We start from the raw sequence: 20427 nt of genomic DNA on the forward strand, positions 1-20427 counted from the left end.
ACAACTGAAGTTCAAAAAGGAGAAGTCGTTTTATTCACTCATTTAATTCAGACCGTAATCATTGCTACCTTACACCCTTTAAAATGGCTACAATTTTTTTAAAAATCAAAAAATAAGTATTGGTGAGGATGAGGAGAAATTGGAACCCTTGTGCACTGTTTTATATATATGTATAACCGAATCACTTTGCTATATGTCCAAAACTAACACAACATTTTAAATTAGCTATACTTCAGTTTTAAAAAGTAAAAACAAAATGGTTAAAATGGCCAGTGTTGTTAATGTACATTTACCACAATTTTTTAAAAACCAAACTATTTTTAAAACATAGTTATCGAGTACTGGAAGCTGTGTTGTGTGCATCCTCATTTACCTCTCACCAGAATCCTTTGAAGGTGTTATTTACATTATATTCATTCACTGAGAGAACCGAGGTTCAGAGAGATCGTCAGAGTCCTAAGTTCCATCCCAAACTGTCGAACCTCAAAGACTCCAGCTTTCCACTGCATCGTTCTCCTCCACGCCCCTCCCTGACTGTAAGAACCTCATCTGTCGCTCCTTCCCACAGGCACTGCTGGGATCTATCAAGGAGCAAACGGACTGACCAACGCGGCCGGATTCGGAACTATGCACCAGGTAGACTAGCTCCCTACCAGGGGCTTTCTGGTATTTTCCATAAATAGTCCCCCGAAAATCAGGGCACCCAGAGAGGCCGCCTGCAGCTATGGGCGCCACCTGGTTTCTTATTCCCTGGGTTTGGAGACCACAGGGACCAGGCTATACCAACAGCCATTGAAAAGATACAGTGTAGAGGCAGAGAAATCGGAATTAGTGGCAGATTTCCAAGATGAATGGGCTCTATTCTATGTTCCATCTTGATCCCCGTCTAAGACACCCAGTGACTGTTGGATCTGGAATGTATGAAAGCAAAAATATGTCCCTTTCACCAGACCCCTAGCTCTTCAAGGGTGAAAGGACATCATCTTTACCTATGCATCTCACTGTAAAGTGCCCAGCGCAGAGTGAGGGCATTATAAATAACTTGTGAAATGGAACTTAGTCAGCACTATAAAGATGGGTGGATGTTGGCTAATAATGTGAGTCTCTTGGTTTCACTTAGAGAGTGAGTTAAGAATTAACCTGCTCAAGGTGGACGGGAACTTTATGTACTGTTGTGTACCTTTCCTGTTAAGAACCTTACATGAGTTCTTTGCAAGATTAAGAAGCTCTATTTTCCGGTGGGGCTAAATATATGACACTGTGACTGTGGTGGGAGAGTTGGACTGTCTGGTTGGTTGAAACAGACCAAGATTGGTATTCTTTGACTTCATCTCTAAGACTCCCCCCTAGAAGGTTCTGGATCCCTAATGCTGTGTAGGTGTACGATATTTGAGCCTCTACCCCCTCCCCACCCCTACCATGAACCTAAAATGTCACCTAGTCTCCTGTACAACTCATTCAGTTGTTCATTAATTTTTCCAGCATTTATTGAGTGCCCACATGTGCCCAGCACTCTTCCAGGCTCTGGGGATACAACAATGGCCAAGATGGATGCCGTCAGAACCATACCCATGTCCGTTAGGGGGCACCTGTTGGCTTCCTGCTGCCAATCTCTGCATCCCTGGGCACATGGGTGTTTTCTGGAACCAATGTATAGGGCAGTAGGAAGTGCCAGGGAATTGAAACCCTCTGAGAGCAGCTCTCAAGCAAAGACTGGCTGGAGGTGGTGTATAAATACCCCAGCTCCCTTGCCCCTTGGGAGAGATCTTTCTGAGATGTGTTTTTTGCCATCGTGGCATCTCCTGGGTAGAATTCAGCTCCAGTCCCCACTGGAGAAGCCCCTGTACTGACTTCTTGCCCTTCTTCCCTTTGCTACCTCACTTCCCCATTTCCCAACTGGTCTTGCCTTCACCCCCCAAATCCTCTACTTGCCCGTGAATCCTTGTCTTGGGGGGAAATTGGCTTTTAGGGAAAGCTCCAGCCCTCATAGAACTTTTATTGTAACGGTGGGGGAACAGGGATCAATGCAGCAGACCCAGCCCAGGAGGCCCTTGACCCACGTCAGCCTGACAGTCTTCCCCGCTCACAGCCTCATGGGTTTCCCTTTCCAGGACTATCCTTCCTACCCTGGCTTCCCGCAGAGCCAGTACTCCCAGTATTACAGCTCATCCTACAACCCTCCTTACGTCCCAGCCAGCAGCATCTGCTCCTCTCCTCTCTCCACGTCCACCTACGTCCTCCAGGAGGCATCTCACAACATCCCCAACCAGAGTTCCGAATCACTTGGCGGTAAGTACCATCACTGCCCTGTGGTCATCTGTGGCTGTGGTCTGAGCTCTTGTATGGGAGATGAACTGGATGGAGGTCCCGGTTGTAATGAACTGGTCACCCGTGAGTTAGCGTCAACCCTCAGATATGTTTTGTTGGCTTTTCTTTGTGTGTGTATGTGTATGAGGGGTGGTGCGTGTGTGTTTAATTGCACCCATGTTTTAGAAAGTCATACATTTTTACCTAAAAATTCTAATGCCTGCCTTCTCTTAAAAGATGATCCAGTCACCCGAGGTTCACATTGTTAAGTGACAGTGCTTGGCTGGAGCTGAGTAATGTTTGCTCCATTTAAACAGAGCACACACGATTCCACATCCAGGCCCTTTGGTGATGTTTGCATACCTGTGCAAACTAACTCACTAGCATCCCTGTACAAACTAACTCAGCAGCTTGTGCATTCATTTATTGATTTCATAAATCTGCTATGCATGTGTCTGCTCTTTATGAGACAATTTAGACTCATCACCATTAAATAACATGACAGCCATAAATTAGAATGTCCAATGATAGGAGATATCATTGCATTTTCTTCTTTTCTGAAGCTTCCTGTTTCTGGGGCTTTGTAGAAGGCAAGCTAGCATGATGTGTATGGACATTCGTTCAATTAATGTTCATTGGTGGATGGCTAGGAAAATAACAGTAATGAAGACTCACCACTTTTGTTCCTGAAGTTCTTGGTGCAGCTGTTGCTTGCATTTTCCATCAGTTCAGTCACTCAGTCATGTCCGACTCTTTGCGACCCCATGAATCACAGCACGCCTGGCCTCCCTGTCCATCACCAACTCTCGGAGTTTACTCAAACTCATGTCCATTGAGTCGGTGATGCCATCCAACCATCTCATCCTCTGTCGTCCCCTTCTCCTCCTGCCCCCAATCCCTCCCAGCATCAGGGTCTTTTCCAATGAGTCAACTCTTCACATGAGGTGGCCGAAGTATTGGAGTTTCAGCTTCAGCATCAGTCCTTCCAATGAACACCCAGGACTGATCTCCTTTAGGATGGACTGGTTGGATCTCCTTGCCGTCCCAGGGACTCTCAAAGAGTCTTCTCCAATACCACAGTTCAAAAGCATCAATTCTTCTGCACTCAGCTTTCTTCATGGTCCAACTCTCACATCCATACATGACCACTGAAAAAACCATAGCCTTGACTAGACGGACCTTTGTTGGCAAAGTAATGTCTCTGCTTTTAAATATGCTGTCTAGGTTGGTCATAACTTTCCTTCCAAGGAGTAAGCATCTTTTAATTCCATGGCTGCAATCACCATCTGCAGTGATTTTGGAGCCCCCAAAAATAAAGTCTGCCACTGTTTCCACTGTTTCCCCATCTATTTCCCATGAAGTGATGGGACCAGATGCCATGATCTTAGTTTTCTGAATGTTGAGCTTTAAGCCAACTTTTTCACTCTCCTCTTTCAATTTCATCAAGAGGCTTTTCAGTTCCTCTTCACTTTCTGCCATAAGGGTGGTGTCATCTGCATATCTGAGGTTATTGATATTTCTCCTGGCAATCTTGATTCTACCTTGTGCTTCTTCCAGCCCAGCATTTCACATGATGTACTCTGCATATAAGTTAAATAAGCAGGGTGACAATATACAGCCTTGACGTACTCCTTTTCCTATTTGGAACCAGTCTGTTGTTCCATGTCCAGTTCTAACTGTTGCTTCCTGACCTTCATATAGGTTTCTCAAGAGGCAAGTCTGGTATTCCCATCTCTTTCAGAATTTTCCACAGTTTATTGTGATCCACACAGTCAAAGGCTTTGGCATAGTCAATAAAGCAGATGTTTTTCTGGAACTCTCTTGCTTTTTTGATGATCCAATGAATATTGGCAATTTGATTTCTGGTTCCTCTACCTTTTCTAAATCCAGCTTGAACATCTGGAAGTTCACGGTTCACATATTGCTGAAGCCTGACTTGGAGAATTTTGAGCATTACTTTACTAGTGTGTGAGATGAGTGCAATTGTGCGGTAGTTTGAGCATTCTTTGGGATTGCCTTTCTTTGGGATTGGAGTGAAAACTGACCTTTTCCAGTCCTGTGGCCACTGCTGAGTTTTCCAAATTTGCTGGCATATTGAGTGCAGCACTTTCACAGCATCATCTTTCAGGATTTGAAATACCTCAACTGGAATTCCATCACCTCCACTAGCTTTGTTCATAGTGATGCTTTCTAAGGCCCACTTGACTTCACATTCCAGGATGTCTGGCTCTAGGTGAATGATCACACCATCGTGATTACCTGGGTCATGAAGATCTTTTTTGTATAGTTCTTCTGTGTATTCTTGCCACCTCTTCTTAATATCTTCTGCTTCTGTTAGGTCCATACCATTTCTGTCCTTTATCAAACCCATCTTTGCATGAAATGTTCCCTTGGTATCTCTAATTTTCTTGAAGAGATCTCTAGTCTTTCCCATTCTGTTATTTTCCTCTATTTCTTTGCATTGATCACTGAGGAAGGCTTTTTTATCTCTCCTTGCTATTCTTTGGAACTCTGCATTCAAATGGGTATATCTTTCCTTTTCTCCTTTGCTTTTCACTTCTCTTCTTTTCACAGCTATTTGTAAGGCCTCCTCAGACAGCCATTTTGCTTTTTTGCATTTCTTTTCCATGGGGATGGTCCTGATCCCTGTCTCCTGTACAATGTCGTGAACCTCCGTCCATAGTTCATCAGGCATTCTGTCTATCAGATCTAATCCCTTAAATCTGTTTCTCACTTCCACTGTATAATCAAGGGATTTGATTTAGGTCATACCTAAATGGCCTATTGGTTATCCCTACTTTCTTCAATTTAAGTCTGATTTTGGCAATAAGGAGTTCATGATCCGAGCCACAGTCAGCTCCCGGTCTTGTTTTTGCTGACTGTATAGAGCTTCTCCATCTTTGGTTGCAAAGAATATAATCAATCTGATTTCAGTGTAGACCATCTGGTGATGTCCATGTGATAGAGTCTTCTCTTGTGTTGTTGGAAGAGGGTGTTTGCTATGACCAGTGCGTTCTCTTGGCAAAACTCTATTAGCCTTTGCCCTGCTTCATTCCATACTCCAAGGCCAAATTTGCCTGTTATTCCAGGTGTTTCTTGACTTCCTACTTTTGCATTCCAGTCCCCCATAATGAAAAGGACATCCTTTTTGGGTGTTAGTTCTAAAAGGTCTTGTAGGTCTTCATAGAATCGTTCAACTTCAGCTTCTTCAGCATTATTAGTTGGGGCATAGGTTTGTATTACTGTGATACTGAATGGTTTGCCATGGAAATGAACAGAGATCATGCTATCGTTTTTGAGATTGCATCCAAGTACTGCATTTCGGACTCTTTTGTTGACCATCATGGCTACTCCATTTCTTCTAAGGGATTCCTGCCCACAGTAGTAGATATAATGGTCATCTGAGTTAAATTCACCCATTCCAGTCCATTTTAGTTCACTGATTCCTAGAATGTCGACATTCACTCTTGCCATCTCCTATTTGGCCACTTCCAATTTGCCTTGTTTCATGGACCTAACATTCCAGGTTCCTATGCAATATTGCTCTTTACAGCATCAGACCTTGCTTCTATCACCAATCACATCCACAACTGGGTATCATTTTTGCTTTGGCTCCATTCCTGTATTCTTTCTGGAGTTGTTTCTCCACTGATCTCCAGTAGCATATTGGGTACCTACCGACCTGGGTAATTCCTCTTTCAATATCCTGTCATTTTGCCTTTTCATACTGTTAATGGGGTTCTCAAGGCAAGAATACTGAAGTGGTTTACCATTTCCATCAGTTGGGGTGAGTTAAATAGCTTTGGCTTGGTAACAAATGGAAGACAACATGGCCAAGCATTTTTTAGTAACTTGGAAGGCAGTTTAAGGTTTGGGCATTGACTTTGATCATTGTGACCTCATCAAAGAGTATAGAATAAATGCATAGTGCCCATGTTCCAGTTTCCAAATTTTGCTTCCTTGGAAGAGTATGAAATGTAACAAACTTGCTGAATTATCTTTGCCCATCCTGCTTTCCAGCATGTGGCCTCTTCAAACTGGTTTCAGAAATGAAATATAAGCAGGAAATCTTCCACTTGATGCTACTATCTATAATTTGCTGGTGAACTGGATTCTAGAGACTGACTTCTCAAGAATTTGGGTTATGTGAGATGGTCATTTTTGTTCCCCATCCAGAGCGAATATAAAGGCTCTTTGTGTCTCTTTGAAATTTTCCCTTATTATTTCCCCCTGTTCTTCATTTATCCCCTGGCCCTAAGGTTCAACAATAAGTGGTTGAGATGGTTTTTACTGTGTGTCTAACAAGCTCACATAAAATCTAATGACATAAATAATAGTCAGCTGTAACCGAGGTCTCTTGCCTCATCTCCCCCATGTCTGTTATAAAGGAACGGCATGTAAGCTTACTTGTGCACACACACACACACACACACGCACACGCTCATGCACTCTCTTAAAATTCCCCATAAAAACTCCACTTCTGAAATTATCCAGGATCTCCTTGAGTGGTTGGTTCTAAATTCCAGAGGCTCAGGAGGTTTATATATTACTGACAGCTCATGCTCACCCTTCGCGTTGTCCGGATACACTGTCCTCAGGCTCTGCTCCTTCACAGACCACATCCCCATCACCCCATCGCAGCCCCATCACCGCATCGTTGACATCGACACTCATTCACAGTTATGTGAAGGCCCAACAATTCACAGACGTTTGCAGGGTAATTCACTGATGGTGGGGAGATCCCCTGAAGAAGGAATAGTCTACCCACTCTAGTATTCTTGGGCTTCCCTTGTGGCTCAGCTGGTAAAGAATCCACCCATAATGAGGGAGACCTGGGTTGGGAAGATCCCCTGGAGAAGGGAATTGGCTACCCACTCCAGTATTCTGGCCTGGAGAATTCCATGGGATCGCCAAGAGTCACAACTGAGGGACTTTCACTTTCACTTTCACTTTCACTTTTGCTGATGGCAAAGGCAAAATCTGAACCTCTCTTGTTACTTAAGAGAAAAGACAAATCAGTAGTGGTTGCTTTAATTCAATTATTCTACTTCCACAAACTTACACTAAAAATAAAGTTTCACATAGGTACAAAGACTTAAGTTAAAAGAATTTTTTTTGTGGCACAGCAAAAGCCTGGAAGTAACCTAAATATCCATGAATAAGAGTCAGGTTAAATAAATGGTATTGTATCCACCCTTGGCGCACTATACATCTGTTGAAAAGAATCCACTAATACGGCTCTCTCTGAGCTATTGTGATAGGTGAGGAAACAAGAACTACGTGCCTAACATGGTCCTGGAGGGTTTTAAACATGAGTATAGTTTACTGCCCATATTCTCATAAGAAGTTTCTGGAAGGATGCAAAAACAACCGTTAACTCATTTTCTCTGGGGAGGAAACTAGAGGGAAAAGATGTAACAATCTGTAGGCCCTGCCACGGAACAGCAAAACTCACATTTTTTTCAAATGCACATGAAACATTTACCAAAATAGAACTTCTGGACCATAAATTGTGAAGTCCCATTACATTTAAAAGGTTTCAAGGAATAAAAAGTACATACTCTGAAAATAGGGGACTTAAATTAGAAATAAAAGGAAGATTTTTGGAAAATTCGCAAATATCCAAAAGCAAAGTAACACACTTCTAAATAACCCATGTGTGATGGTTAATTTTATGTGTCAGGAAGAGAGTCCTCCCTTTCTCTGCCTTCTTGTTCTACCCGAATCCTCAATGGATTGGCTGATGCCCACCCATGTTGGTTAGGGCATATCTTCTCTACTCACTAATCTCTTTGGAGATACCTTCACAGCCACACCCAGAAATAATGTCTTATTAGCTGTCTGGGTAGTCTTGGCTCAGTCAAGTTGACATATAAAATAAACCATCCAGAATATGTTTTTTTAAAACTCTCAAAACCAATAATAAGAAAACAACCCAATAAAGAAATGGGCAAAGTACTTCAACAGACACTTCACCAAAGAATATACCAGCACGGCTGGAAAAAAAAGAAAAGAAAAGCACCTGACTGGAACTTTCCTGGGTCCAGTGGTTAAGAATCTGCTTTCCAAAGCAGGAGGCACAGGTTCAATCCCAGTGTCGAAGATACTGCCACAGGGATGCCTCAGGGCAACTGAGCCCATGTACCACATCTAGAGAGAAGCACTCACCCCGCCACAAAGAGCCCTAGGGCTGCAGCTGAGACCCATCACAGCCAAAAAGAAAATAAAGAAATATTTTGTAAAAAGCACAGGACTAGGGTGCTGATCATTAGTCAGAGAAATGCAGATTAAATCCTCAGTCAGACACACACCCCTTAGAATGGCTGTAATTACAAGACTGACCATACCAATGATTGGCAAGGATGCAGAGCAGCTAGAATCCCCTTAACCTTGCTGGTGGGAGTGTGAAATGCTACAACCACTTTGGAAAACATTTTTGCAGTTGCTTATGAACCAGTAACCACAGTCTCTTTTAACGAGAAAGCTCATGTCTATGCAAAGACTGATGAGTACTGATGAGTGAATGTTCATAAAAGCTTTAGTCCAGCCAAAAACTAGAATCAATCCAAATGTCCATCTCCAGGTGAATGGATGGGGATACCTCCACCCAACAGAGTGGTACTCAGCAACACAGAGAAATAAACTACCGATAAACATAGCAACGTGGACTGAATCTCAGAACATTTCTGCTGGTTGAAAGAAGCCAGAAAAGTGTGTGTTTGTATATGTGTGGACATCACATACTGAGTGATGCCATTTGTTTAAAACTATAAAAAAATACAAACTAATTTATGGTGAAAGAAAGCAGACCTATGGTTGGCTGGGGAGTGGGTAGCAGGAGGAAGAGACTACAAAAGAATTACAGAGCAACCCTTGGTGCTGGATTTGTTCATTATCTTCATTGTGGTGGTGGTTTCACAGATGTGACCATATGTCAAAACTTATCAACTGTGCTCTAAGTATGTATGGGTTTTTTGTATGTCAGTTATACCTCAACAGTTGTTAAAATAAGTAAAAAAAAAAATATATCAAAAGGGGAGAAAGAAAAGGAGTGAAATGACTCCAAGAAGGATTACTATAATTTTCTGTAGCATGTGTACCTCTGACTTTGTCCTTGAACTTTGACCCTTCATTCTCAAGAATGTATAAGGTTGGGGAAAGCTGCTTTTTTTGGCACCCCTAATAAATTGACTTCACCTAACACCTTATTGGGACATTTCTTAGGTAGCTGGTGTTTCCTCCTCTTTTTAATAATATTTGCCTGGACTTTAATGGGGCCAACTGGTGTTTTCTAAGCCTCCACAGTCTTAGAACTACCAAATGAATCAGGATAAACTTTATTTATGACTCTTAAGCATCTGTGAATTTATTTACTGCCTTTTCCTCATCCTCCAGAAGAAAGTCTTTGCTAGTGTGGTGTTTTGGGGGTCTCTAATGCTGTATCCCAAAAATTTGGGGGAGCTGGAGACAGCCCAGCAGTGCTACAACTCAAAATCACACATCTTTTTTTATTATGTCCTTAGTCTGCTAAGAAGGTTTATAAATATTAAATAAATAAAATTCAATCCCTTGGGTTTTGGAGGGAAATAGTCCTTCCAGGGTAGGAAAAAATTAGTGGCTTGCCAAGCATCTTTAGACAAAAGCATTTCTCCCTGCCACTCCAATGATCCAAGAACTGGCAATTATGGAAAGAAAGATGGAGTCCACAGAGTACATTTGGGAGCTAAAACAAGCAGATGTAAGATGAGAAAGTGGGATGGGAGGTCCTCGAAGGTTCCACACTGGTTTACAGTTCTGTCACTCTAGTGACACAGGCAGACCCAAATTTTAGTTCTGGCTTTATCGCTATGCAGGGTTACACGCTTACATCATCTCCGTAAGCCTCAGTTCCCTAGTTAGTTAAATAAAGATAATAAAGTCTAATAAAATGCATTTAAAACTTCTGTGCTTAAAAACCAACACAACTTGGATGCTGATTCTGGGACTTAAGTCCTGTGGGGTGCTGACCACTTGTTCATTGTGGATCATTAGACAATTGCCTGAGGGCAAGAGCCTGGCAGCCTCTCAGCACACTGAGTCCAGAAATGCCACTTCAAAGAGAATCCGAAGGTGCCCACCCTCAGCCCCACACCTTCTCACTGGTCCTTGCATATATGTAGTAGGTCTAGTCAAGCCAAAACTCAATTTAAGCCCTTTGCTGATATCTCCTAATTTCCAGCCCTGTGCTGGATGCTCTTGCCTTGAAATCTCAAATTGACTGATTTCTTAACAAGTAAAGCTTAAAGGACTTGCTTTTAAGATACATACAGAAGATGCAGCAAGCTGCCTAGGGACAAGAATGTAGAGAATTCTCCCCACACACCCCACTCACCCCAAGGGAGGGAGTTTGATGGCTACGTAGTGAAAAGTGAAAGTTGGTTGCCCAGTTATGTCCGACTCTCTGTGACCCCGTGGCTCCTGTGTCCATGGAATTCTTCACGCAAGAATACTGGAGTGGATTGCCATTCCCTTTTCCAGGGGATCTTCCCAACCCAGGGATTGAACCCGGGTCTCCTGCACTGCAGGCAGATTCTTTACCGTCTGAGCCCAGCCAAATACACATGTATATGTTATTTTCCTCCTTCTGTTAGTTTAGGGATTCTCAGACCTTAGGGTATATAGACAGTTGTAAGCACAAAACTCTGTTCACTGAAATTGTAGCTGCCCCACCCTCGCCTGTCTCCGATCCCTGCTCAGCTGTCCCCTTATCCACGACGTGTCCCCTATAAATTAGTGACCCCCCAGCACTCTCCCTGCTCCTATCCGACTTGTCAGTTGTCATCACACATGTCCCCACCTGGCATGTTACATGTTTGCTTATCTCTCTAATGTCTCTCTCCTCCCTCCAGAGTCTGGGCGCTGTGGGAACCAGTGCCTGGAACTATACCTCGTCAGTAAATCTTTGCCAGATGAATGAATGATTATGAATGGGCAGTTTAAGGAACTTTTGAGAGTTAATTTTGATCCTACGTGATCTTTGCCTGCACCGCTGCCTTTGGGACCTCCCACTCTGGAGTTAGATGGTTCTGGTATAATCGTTCACAGGAGGAGACGCTCGGCCAGCTCTCTGATCTGTCTGCCCTTCCCTTTTCTATGCCAGGTGAATATAACACACACAATGGGCCTTCCACACCAGCAAAGGAGGGAGACACAGACAGGCCGCCCCGGGCCTCCGACGGGAAGCTCCGAGGCCGGTCTAAGCGGAGCAGCGACCCCTCCCCAGCAGGGGACAATGAGATCGAGGTAATTCCAGATGCTTCCGCCCGATTGAGTGAATGTCATGTCCACGTGTGGCTGGAACAGGAGGTGGGAGCCAGAGTCCTCCAAGTCCCTTGGGGGAAGGATGGCCCTTTGTGTTCACAGAGTGCAGTAACAGAGAAAAGCTCCCTTGATGAGAAGGAGGGAAGAATTCAGCTGGCCACACGGAAGCACTGTTGACTGGCCAGGCTAGGAAAGGGGACCCTAGAGGTGGTAACAACCGATGAGCCGCAACAGCATCACCTGGGGGCCTGGGAAAACCCAGACTGTGCCCACCGCCAGGGCTTCCAAGTCAGCAGATCTGGGGCAGGGCCTGAGAAGTTGCATTTCCAACAGATTCCTAGATGATGTTGATGTGGTGGGAGACAACACTTTAAGAACCTCCAGTAAAGATGACATTGCACAGTGGACCTTCCCCATTGGATTGGAGTGATTCTTAACCTCAGCTACTGGTTAGACTCACCTGGGCTGCTTTTGAAAATTCAGATGCCCAGACCTCCTCCCAGACTAATTAACTGGACATTGCAGGGAGTTCTAGAAGTTCCCTAGTGACCCTACTGGGTATGTGTCATATAGTCGTGTCCGACTGTTTGCTGCCCCATGGACTATAGCCTGACAGGCTCCTCTGTCCATGGGATTTTCCAGGCAAGAACACTGGAGTGGGTTGTGATTTCCTCCTCCAGGGGATCTTTCCGAGCTAGGGACTGAACCCACGTCTCCTGCATTGACAAATGGACTCTTTTACCACTGAGCCACCTGGGAAGCTATAGTGACCCTCCTACGGCTTAGATATTTATCTGTCTAGAGATAGGAGGCTGGCTGAAATGAATTTGCATTGTTTCTGTGATTCTGAGTTTCTCAGACAGTGGCTCTCAGTCTGGGCTGCACATAAGAATCTTCTGGGGACTTTCCTGATGGTCCAGTGGTTAAGACTCTGCCCTTCCAATGCAGGGAGCCCAGGTTCAATCCCTGGTCAGGGAACCCGATCCCACATGTCGCAACTAAGAGTTCACGTGATGCAACTAAGACCCAGTGCTGCCAAATAAATAAATTAAAAAAAAAAAAAGAATCTTCTGGGAAGCTTTGAGAAACCTTCATTCTTAAGCTGCAGATCAATGATGATCCAGATCAATGAAGTCAGAGTCCTTGGGGAAGGACCCGGGTGTCAGTATGTTTAAGTTCCCTCGGTGATTCCGGAGCAGCCCAGGCTGAGAACTACTGTCGAAGGGCAGCTCCAGTCCTGATTATAATAAAGCAAGGGTGGGGTTACTGGTCAGCTGCTAACATTTCCCAAGCAAGCAAAACAGACAGTGTGCCTGAGAGATGGAGGAGACAAGTAAAGGAAACAAATGCCCCCAAAACAGAGTGTGTGAGTCGCTCAGTCGTGTCCGACTCTCTGTGACCCCATGGACGGTAGCCCACCAGGCTCCTCCATCCATAGGATTTTTCCAGGCAAGATACTGGAGTGGGCTGCCATTTCCTTCTCCCAGGGATCTTTCCTGGCCCAGGGATTGAACCCGGGTTTCCCACATTGCGGGTAGACTCTTTACCATCTGAGCCACCGGGAAAGTTCATGTTATCTGTCTAACTGTTATCTATCTAAGGGAAAAAATGGGCACATGCACAAGTTTGTACTTGTTTGCAGAAGGCAGTCATTTGTCGGCTTGAGTGTGCCCAGGGTATACATGAGTCGTGTTGGCAAAGCCTGGGTCACTGTCAAGGTACCCAAATGCAGCATCATCACATCCCTGTTCACAATCCTTTACAAATCTGGCAGCTACAAATCTCAGCCGGCAAATTCAGATATGCTAAGAAATACCATTTTCATCATTTCCTTAAAACCAGTGTCATTTTGACTCTGAGTCCCCATCCACCCAGGTGCTAGGGAATTCCATTTCATTACTGGGGCCCTTCCCCCTGCCGGGATTATGTGAGAATCTCAGGGTTCATGTGGTCTCAGAAAACAGAATAATAGGGACTTCCCTGGCAGTCCATTGGTTAAGATTCTATGCTTCCAATGCAGAGGATGCAGGTTTGATCCCTGGTGGGGGAACTAAGCTCCCACATACTGCACAATGTGGCCAATAAATAAATAAGTATCCCCCTGGTTAAGAAATAATAATCATTTTTAATTTTTAAAGAAAGACAAAATAATAGCCTCTGTTGTCCAGTGTGGCTTGGTGGCTGCTGCCTTTCTCATTTTCAGTACCTGCAGTGGTCCCTGGAAGTTCAGCCATTCTCTGGGGTCTCCTGCCATATGTTGGGCATAGAGATCCTTGAGGACAATAAGGACTTTGAAGTACAGTAGCTACAGTCCTTTGGTTGCAAGCAACAGAAACCAATTCTGGTTACTTAAGCAAAAAGGAATTTACTGGGAGGAAACGGCATGAAGACGAAGTCATACAGCCAAAATTATGAAGAATATTATCAAAGGTTATGCTGGGAAATCCAGGGAGCTTCAGGGTTCCAGCCCCCACTGCAGAGCGAAACATTTAAAATCCTAACACTATGTCACTCGATGTTTGATTCCAAAGAGGCGGCATCCCCTTGGCCTGGTCTAGGTCCTCACGTGTGCCCAGATGGATAGTCCCACCAAGACAGCACGCAATGGGAAAAGAAAACGGGATGCTCTTCTAAGAAGTGGGTGGGGGCTTCCCTGATGGCTCCGCGGTAAAGAATCCATCTGCCAATACAGGAGACAGGGGTTCAATCCCTGGTCTGGGAAGAGCCCGCATGCCGTCAAGCAACTCAGCCCTTGTACCACGACTACTGAGCCTGTGCTCTGGAGCCCAGGAGCCACAACTCCTGAAGCCTGTGTGCCCTAGATTCTGTGCTCCCAACTAGAGAGCGGCTCCCATTTGCGGCAACTAGAGAAAAAGCCTACGCAGCAACAAAGACCCGCTGGAGACCCTAACAACAACAAATGGCCAGTATCAAGACATTTGATATTTAGCCAGTATTCTCTGGTCGGACTGTACTAGTTAACCAGTGTTTACTAGTAGGGCTGTGCTAGTTAGCCAGCAGTAGCAGTTGTTTATGGCTGGTGTCTGTTCCGATCGCCCTGGAAGGTGTTAAGTATTTTGAACATCCCTCCCCTCCCCTAGGGCTTCCTCGGTGGCTCAGTGGTAAAGAGCCTGCCTGCCAATGCAGGAGGCGTGGGTTTGATCTCTGAGTCAGGAAGATCCCCTGGAGAAGGGAATGGCAACTCACTCCGGTATTCTTGCCTGGGAAATCTTGCGGACAGAGGAGCCTGGCAGGCTGCAGTCCACGGGGTTGCAAAAGAGTCGGACACGACCGAGCAACTAAACAGCAACGACTCCTCCCCTGAGCTTGGTCAGCCTCTGGAGGTATACCCAGCCATCTCCTCTGAGAGCTTGACTGCCCTGGGAACCTGCCACAGAGCATGTGTTCCCACTGCTCATGGCACCATTCTCAGTCCAGAGGATTCTGTCCTTGCTTTTCCTCTAATTCTTAAAGCCACCACCTTCCAAAACCAAGGAGACTTTACCCAAACCCTTCAGGGGGATTAGGCCTTTGTGAAAAGTTAGAGGAAAATGTACTGGCTCCAGGTTACCCTTGCTTTCTGCCCTCCCAGATGCCTGAGGAGTTTCTACCAGCTGGAGGTTGCAGAGCTATAGAAAATCCCGGAGAGCAACTCACACTTTAATATTTTTTAAAAATGTATTACGTCACTAATGTGGTTTCTGCTCTTGGTAGGGGACAGTGGGGGCAGAGAGACATTTTTCCATTAAACTGAGAAGGGGGTGGGGTGGCATGGAAGTGGGAGATTATGGGGTGATTTTTTTTTTTTTTTTTTTGGGGGGGTGATATTTTTCTAGGAACATCTGCTGCTTGATTCCAGAGTAAGTACCGCTGGGCAGGAACAGTTGAAAAGGTGTGAGCTGTGTTTCACTGCCATGCTTAATATCAGCATGGAGGGTTTGCACGAGTCACACCTCTTAAGTCTTTGGCACTGTTGCTAATGACTGTAGCCCACGAGAGAGAAATTAGGTAGAGAAGTGGAAAGAAGGAAAATTCGGAGTCTGTATTAGTTAAAATCCCTTGACTGCAGGTGCCAGAAACCAACTTTAGCTGGCTTAAGTGAAAAAGCAGAATTTATTTTAAGGATATGGGGATTCTCTTAGAACTCGTGAGCCAAGGGGACAGCCAGTGTCGGCAAGATACTGTAGCCAGAAGGTGGAGAGGCCAGGAAACGCATTTACGCCTTCTCGCGCCACGTTCCACAGCGTAGGTGCTGGAATCCCCAGGCAGGAATGTCTCTGCAATGTACAGGTTACTGGGCGCGGCTCTCCTCCGGGCCCCTCACTCTGCGCTCACGCTCAGTCACTCAGGCCTGTCCCACCCTTTGCGACCCCGTGGACTGCAGCCCGCCAGGCTCCTCTGCCCATGGAGTTTCCCAGGCAAGAATACCGGAGCAGGTTGCCATTTCCTCCTCCAGAGGATCTTCCCGACCCAGGGATCGAACCCACGTCTCCTGCATTGGCAGGCAGATTCTTTACCACTGAGCCAGCTGGGAAGCCCTCACTAAAGCCAGCTGAGAAGCCCTTACTTCTCACTAAAACCAAGTCCTACGAAAGTCTTGGATCGTGTTTCCCTCTCTCCAACCTCTGTTCCTCTCCCTCCGCAGAGTGGCCTGGCCTGGCCTCCAGATCATGTTGCCAGCAACAGCCACCCAAAGACGATGAATTTCTTTCCAGGCCCCAGTTTTGAGTTCCCTAGGAAAGGCTTCTGACCAGCGGGGTTAGGGGCCCAGCCCTGGCCGAAACCCTGGTGGGCTAAAAAGTTAGGGTCATCAGCAGAATGGCCACCGCGAACAATATACCCACAAAAATCTAGGGCAGTGAAATAGAATGGAGCCCCAGAGAGGAAGAGGGACAGACCCTCTTCAGAGGGAATATAGTCAATAAATTAAGGGAGTCTGCATTAAATTTGAAAAATACTCGTTGATTTTTTTAAAAATCCTCTTACCAAAGTATCTAAGTTTAACTGATCCAACCCAGTTGGATAAATTAGGGCTTAGCATATTTAACCCCCCATAGTGATTTTCAAACACTTTTTACCTTGACATATAATAAGAACAATACTTATTATCATGACCCAGCATATATATACACATAATTGTAAGCAGAGCAAAAATTTCACAAAGTAATATTCAAGTCTACTAATTGTTTTGAAATCCTCTGTATTCATTGATCTTTTTCCTTTGAGATATTACCTTTCTCCTCACTTTTAAAGGCATTACAGATGTGTAAATACAACCCCTGACCCCCCAAAGAGTTTTCCAAGGTGACCCACTCAAGTTGGTAGACTAAGTAGGTGCCTTTGCTGCCCCCAACACCAGCTACATAAATGATCGGTCAGCCCTTTTGTTCTTAAAAATAATGATCACCAGAAAAATTAGGGAAACCTACAACATGAAAAATTATGGCCAAGATAAATGAATAGGATAAATGACAGGAGAGGTAATTTAAGAAACAAAAGAGATCATAGAAAAATTCTGTTTGGTTTTCTTATCTAGTATCCACAAAATAAGAAGTGCAGGCTAATGGAAAAGAAACACTCAAAGAAAAAGCTACTGTAGATTTTTAAATGATAGACATAGAAAGGTTAGAAGAGAAAGTTAAAGACATCTCTGTTTTTTTATTTAAAAAAATTATAGAAAAAATATTTTTAAAGGATAAGTAATATCAATTCAAAAAGTCTAATTTGACTGTTGGAAATTCCAGAAAGAGAGAACAGTGGGAGAGATGAAAGAACATTATTTAAAGGAACAGGATTGAAATTATTTGAATGCTGAACAGTATGAATGAAAAAAGACTACACCTAGATATATCCTCATGGGATTTGAGGATGCCAAATATAAAGAAAACAACCTTAAAAATCCAAAGAGGAAAAAAGTAAAACCTACAAACAACTGAAGATCAGTGAAATATCAGACTTCTCATTAATCATCCTGGATACTACAAAATAGAGGGATTCTTTCAAAGTTCTAGTGGGCATTATTTTCCAGTTGGAATTCTGCACTTAGAGGAACTTTACAGTGAATTAAAGGTATGATTAGATTTGTAAAAATGCAGGAAGATTCCTTTCTATGCACCCTCTTAGAAAAAGCAACCTAAGGATATACTCAAGCAAAACAAGGAAGAAAACCAATAAAGAGATTTGGGATCCAGAAAACTGTGAATCTGACCCAGAAATGCAGTAAAGGGGAGTCTCAGAATCCTAGCTATGCAGCAACCCTAAAGACGATCCAGTCCACATTGGAACATTCTGTCACAGAGGAAGAACATCTTTGATACAGAGGGTGTGGCTGAATTTGAGATTCTAATAAAGACACCACATTGGAAACAAAAGAACTGAAGCAGTTAATAAACTCCAGCAAAAATAAAAAGTTATTCCAGACAGGCATGATTCCTATGTGAAAAAACTGAGCTATGACATGATTTTAATCACGATGGAGTACAAAAAAGGAGAATACATATGACCTTAGTGGCAGAAACAGTTTCCTTAAAGTCATTCTGGAGGGGACTTCCTGGTGGTCCAGTGGCTAAGACTCCACGCCCCCAGTACATGGGGCCAGTGAACTAGACCTAGTCAGGGAACTAGATCCCACATGCCGCAACTAAGACTTGGTGGAGCTAAATAACTAAGTTTTGTTTTTTTTTTAATAAAATAAAAATAAATGGGCTCCAGAGTTATGACACTGGCTACATAGAAAAGGAAGTAAAATCCTAGCTCATTACTTGACTCTTCAGTGAACAGTAATCACAAGATGTAAATAAATGCCCTTTACTGGCTCCCAACTTTTAACATCAACGTGAAGACAGAGCACAGAAGACTTAAGGTACAGTTATAAAGCCCAGTGCACAAACCAGTTTATCCACATTGACAAGGCAAAAGTAAGGCTGAAGTTCAAATACTGGAGAGGGGAGGAGCTAGTGGGAAGGGTAGGGACACCAATATCCATATTTTCCATATTGAGCTTGCTGTTTTAGCCAAGAGAAAATATCCAGAGCTTATGGGAATAGGAAATAGAGCGGTTCACATATGTGAAAAGTATAAAATTCTGGAGAAATGGGGTAGATTACCATGAGCTAAACCTTCATCTTTCACAATGCCCAGTCTAAAGTGGGCAAATCACGGATTTCCCTGGGGGTCCAGTGGTTAAGACTCCAATGCAGGGGGCACGAGTTCAATCCCTGGTCAGGGAACTAAGTTCCTACATGCTTCGAGGTGCAACCAAAAATTTAAAAAGTAGAAATAGAAACACAAAAAAACAAGTAAAGTTGGCAAATCAATAAGTGAAAGTATATAATTTAGAGTTATAAAGGTAATCACCAGAACTGCTAAAAACAAATGCTCAGAAGTAGCTGGGCTTATGGTGAGCAGTCAACATAAAATGGTAGTATTTCATTTTGTCAAATGAGTTATACGATTTTTATTGTAGGTTTTGGACTGAATTCCTCCTTTTTTGAGCTTTTATGTGAAAGGCAAGAACAGGCATCTCAGTTCTGGCATCTGTGGGTTGACAAGGACCCCCAGGATTGGCCATCAGAATATATTTTACACAGTTGAGGTTGAATGGGGACTCAAGGACACATCCATGAGTCACATGTTTTAGAAATTAGAGATAATGTTTTTCAAGACATCTTTCTCCTCCCAAGGAGTTACTTTCTGCAGACATTAAGTCGTATGCAAGCAAATGTATTTATCTCCTTTCTCTCCCTCTCTTTCATCCCAGCGTGTGTTCGTGTGGGACCTGGATGAGACGATAATTATTTTCCACTCCTTACTCACCGGGACTTTCGCCTCCAGATACGGGAAGGTAAGAATCATGTTGTCTCTCTGTCTCTCTTTTTTTTTTTTTTTTCAGCATAACAGTCCGTCCAGCTGGTTTGTCCTGGGAATTGTGGGGGCAGCTGATGAGGCAGCTTCTCCAACAAATGCTGCCCCTTTGCATCAGCCCAAGTTTGAGAAGTCCTATAGAATTTTCCCTTGACATGTGAAAATTCAATCAGCTTCCCCCATTGTCTGCCTTGCCTTTTCTTCCAACACATGAAACAGTCAACATCCACTTGATCGGATGTAAGCTTGTAGTCTTCGCCTGTCTCCCTCCTCCTAAGAGGGCTAGGAGATGCTTCAGCCAAACCCAGGAATCCTAGCTGGAAAGTGAGGTAAAGTACTTTTCTTCCTCCCTATTGTTTATCTTCGTATCTCTGGCAGATGAATTTAATTTTCCTCCCATTTTTCTGAGAGAAGGGGGAGACATTTTGTCAGCTCCAACAGCTTTGCAAATGTATCACCGACAAATTATGTCTAGGAACCATTCAGTTAGAATTTCAGGCACATGCTGTTGGTGGACTGCTGGTCCATGCAAGAACCACCGAAAACTCCTTAAAAATGCAAAACTGAGGGTTTCCCCGGTGGCTCAGTGGTAGAGAATCCACTTACAAGGCAGGAGATGCGGGTTCAACCCCTGGGTCAGGAAGATCCCCTGGAGAAGGGCATGGCTACCCACTCCAGTAGTCTTGCCTGGAGAATACCATGGACGGAGGAGCCTGTCGGGCTACAGTCCATGGGGTCTCAAAGAGTCAGACCAAGCGACTGAGCATGCATGCAATGCAAAAATGAACCCAACCGCTAAAACCCAAACCCTGCTGATTCTTTGCATCCATCCTCCGGGCTTGGTATCAACCCCGCTGTGGATGCTCCAGATGTCTGCCATCTCTTCGAGGAGACAGGTAGAGGTGGGGGGCGCGGCTCTGGGGGACAGACACAGGATCAGCTCCTCCGAGTTAAGCG

The 20427-nt window shown here is 44.2% G+C and overlaps 1 protein-coding gene and 1 non-coding gene across 5 annotated transcripts in view; both read left to right on the forward strand.

The window, feature by feature from the left end:
- EYA2 (EYA transcriptional coactivator and phosphatase 2) overlaps positions 1 to 20427 on the forward strand; it is a 253660-nt gene that overhangs the window by 154165 nt on the left and 79068 nt on the right. For all 4 annotated transcript variants that reach the window (XM_043883562.1, XM_043883561.1, XM_043883563.1 and 1 more), the window contains 4 exons: positions 569 to 636; positions 2112 to 2289; positions 11447 to 11589; positions 19367 to 19450. In XM_043883562.1, the coding sequence (XP_043739497.1) occupies positions 569 to 636; positions 2112 to 2289; positions 11447 to 11589; positions 19367 to 19450 (473 nt within the window). The remainder of the gene's footprint in view (positions 1 to 568; positions 637 to 2111; positions 2290 to 11446; positions 11590 to 19366; positions 19451 to 20427) is intronic.
- Positions 12513 to 12585, forward strand: TRNAG-UCC. The gene has a single exon. It is a non-coding gene; the product is annotated as a tRNA-Gly (tRNA).

This window comes from Cervus elaphus, chromosome 23 (genome assembly GCF_910594005.1).
Source record: "Cervus elaphus chromosome 23, mCerEla1.1, whole genome shotgun sequence".
Classification (NCBI taxonomy): domain Eukaryota; kingdom Metazoa; phylum Chordata; class Mammalia; order Artiodactyla; family Cervidae; genus Cervus; species Cervus elaphus.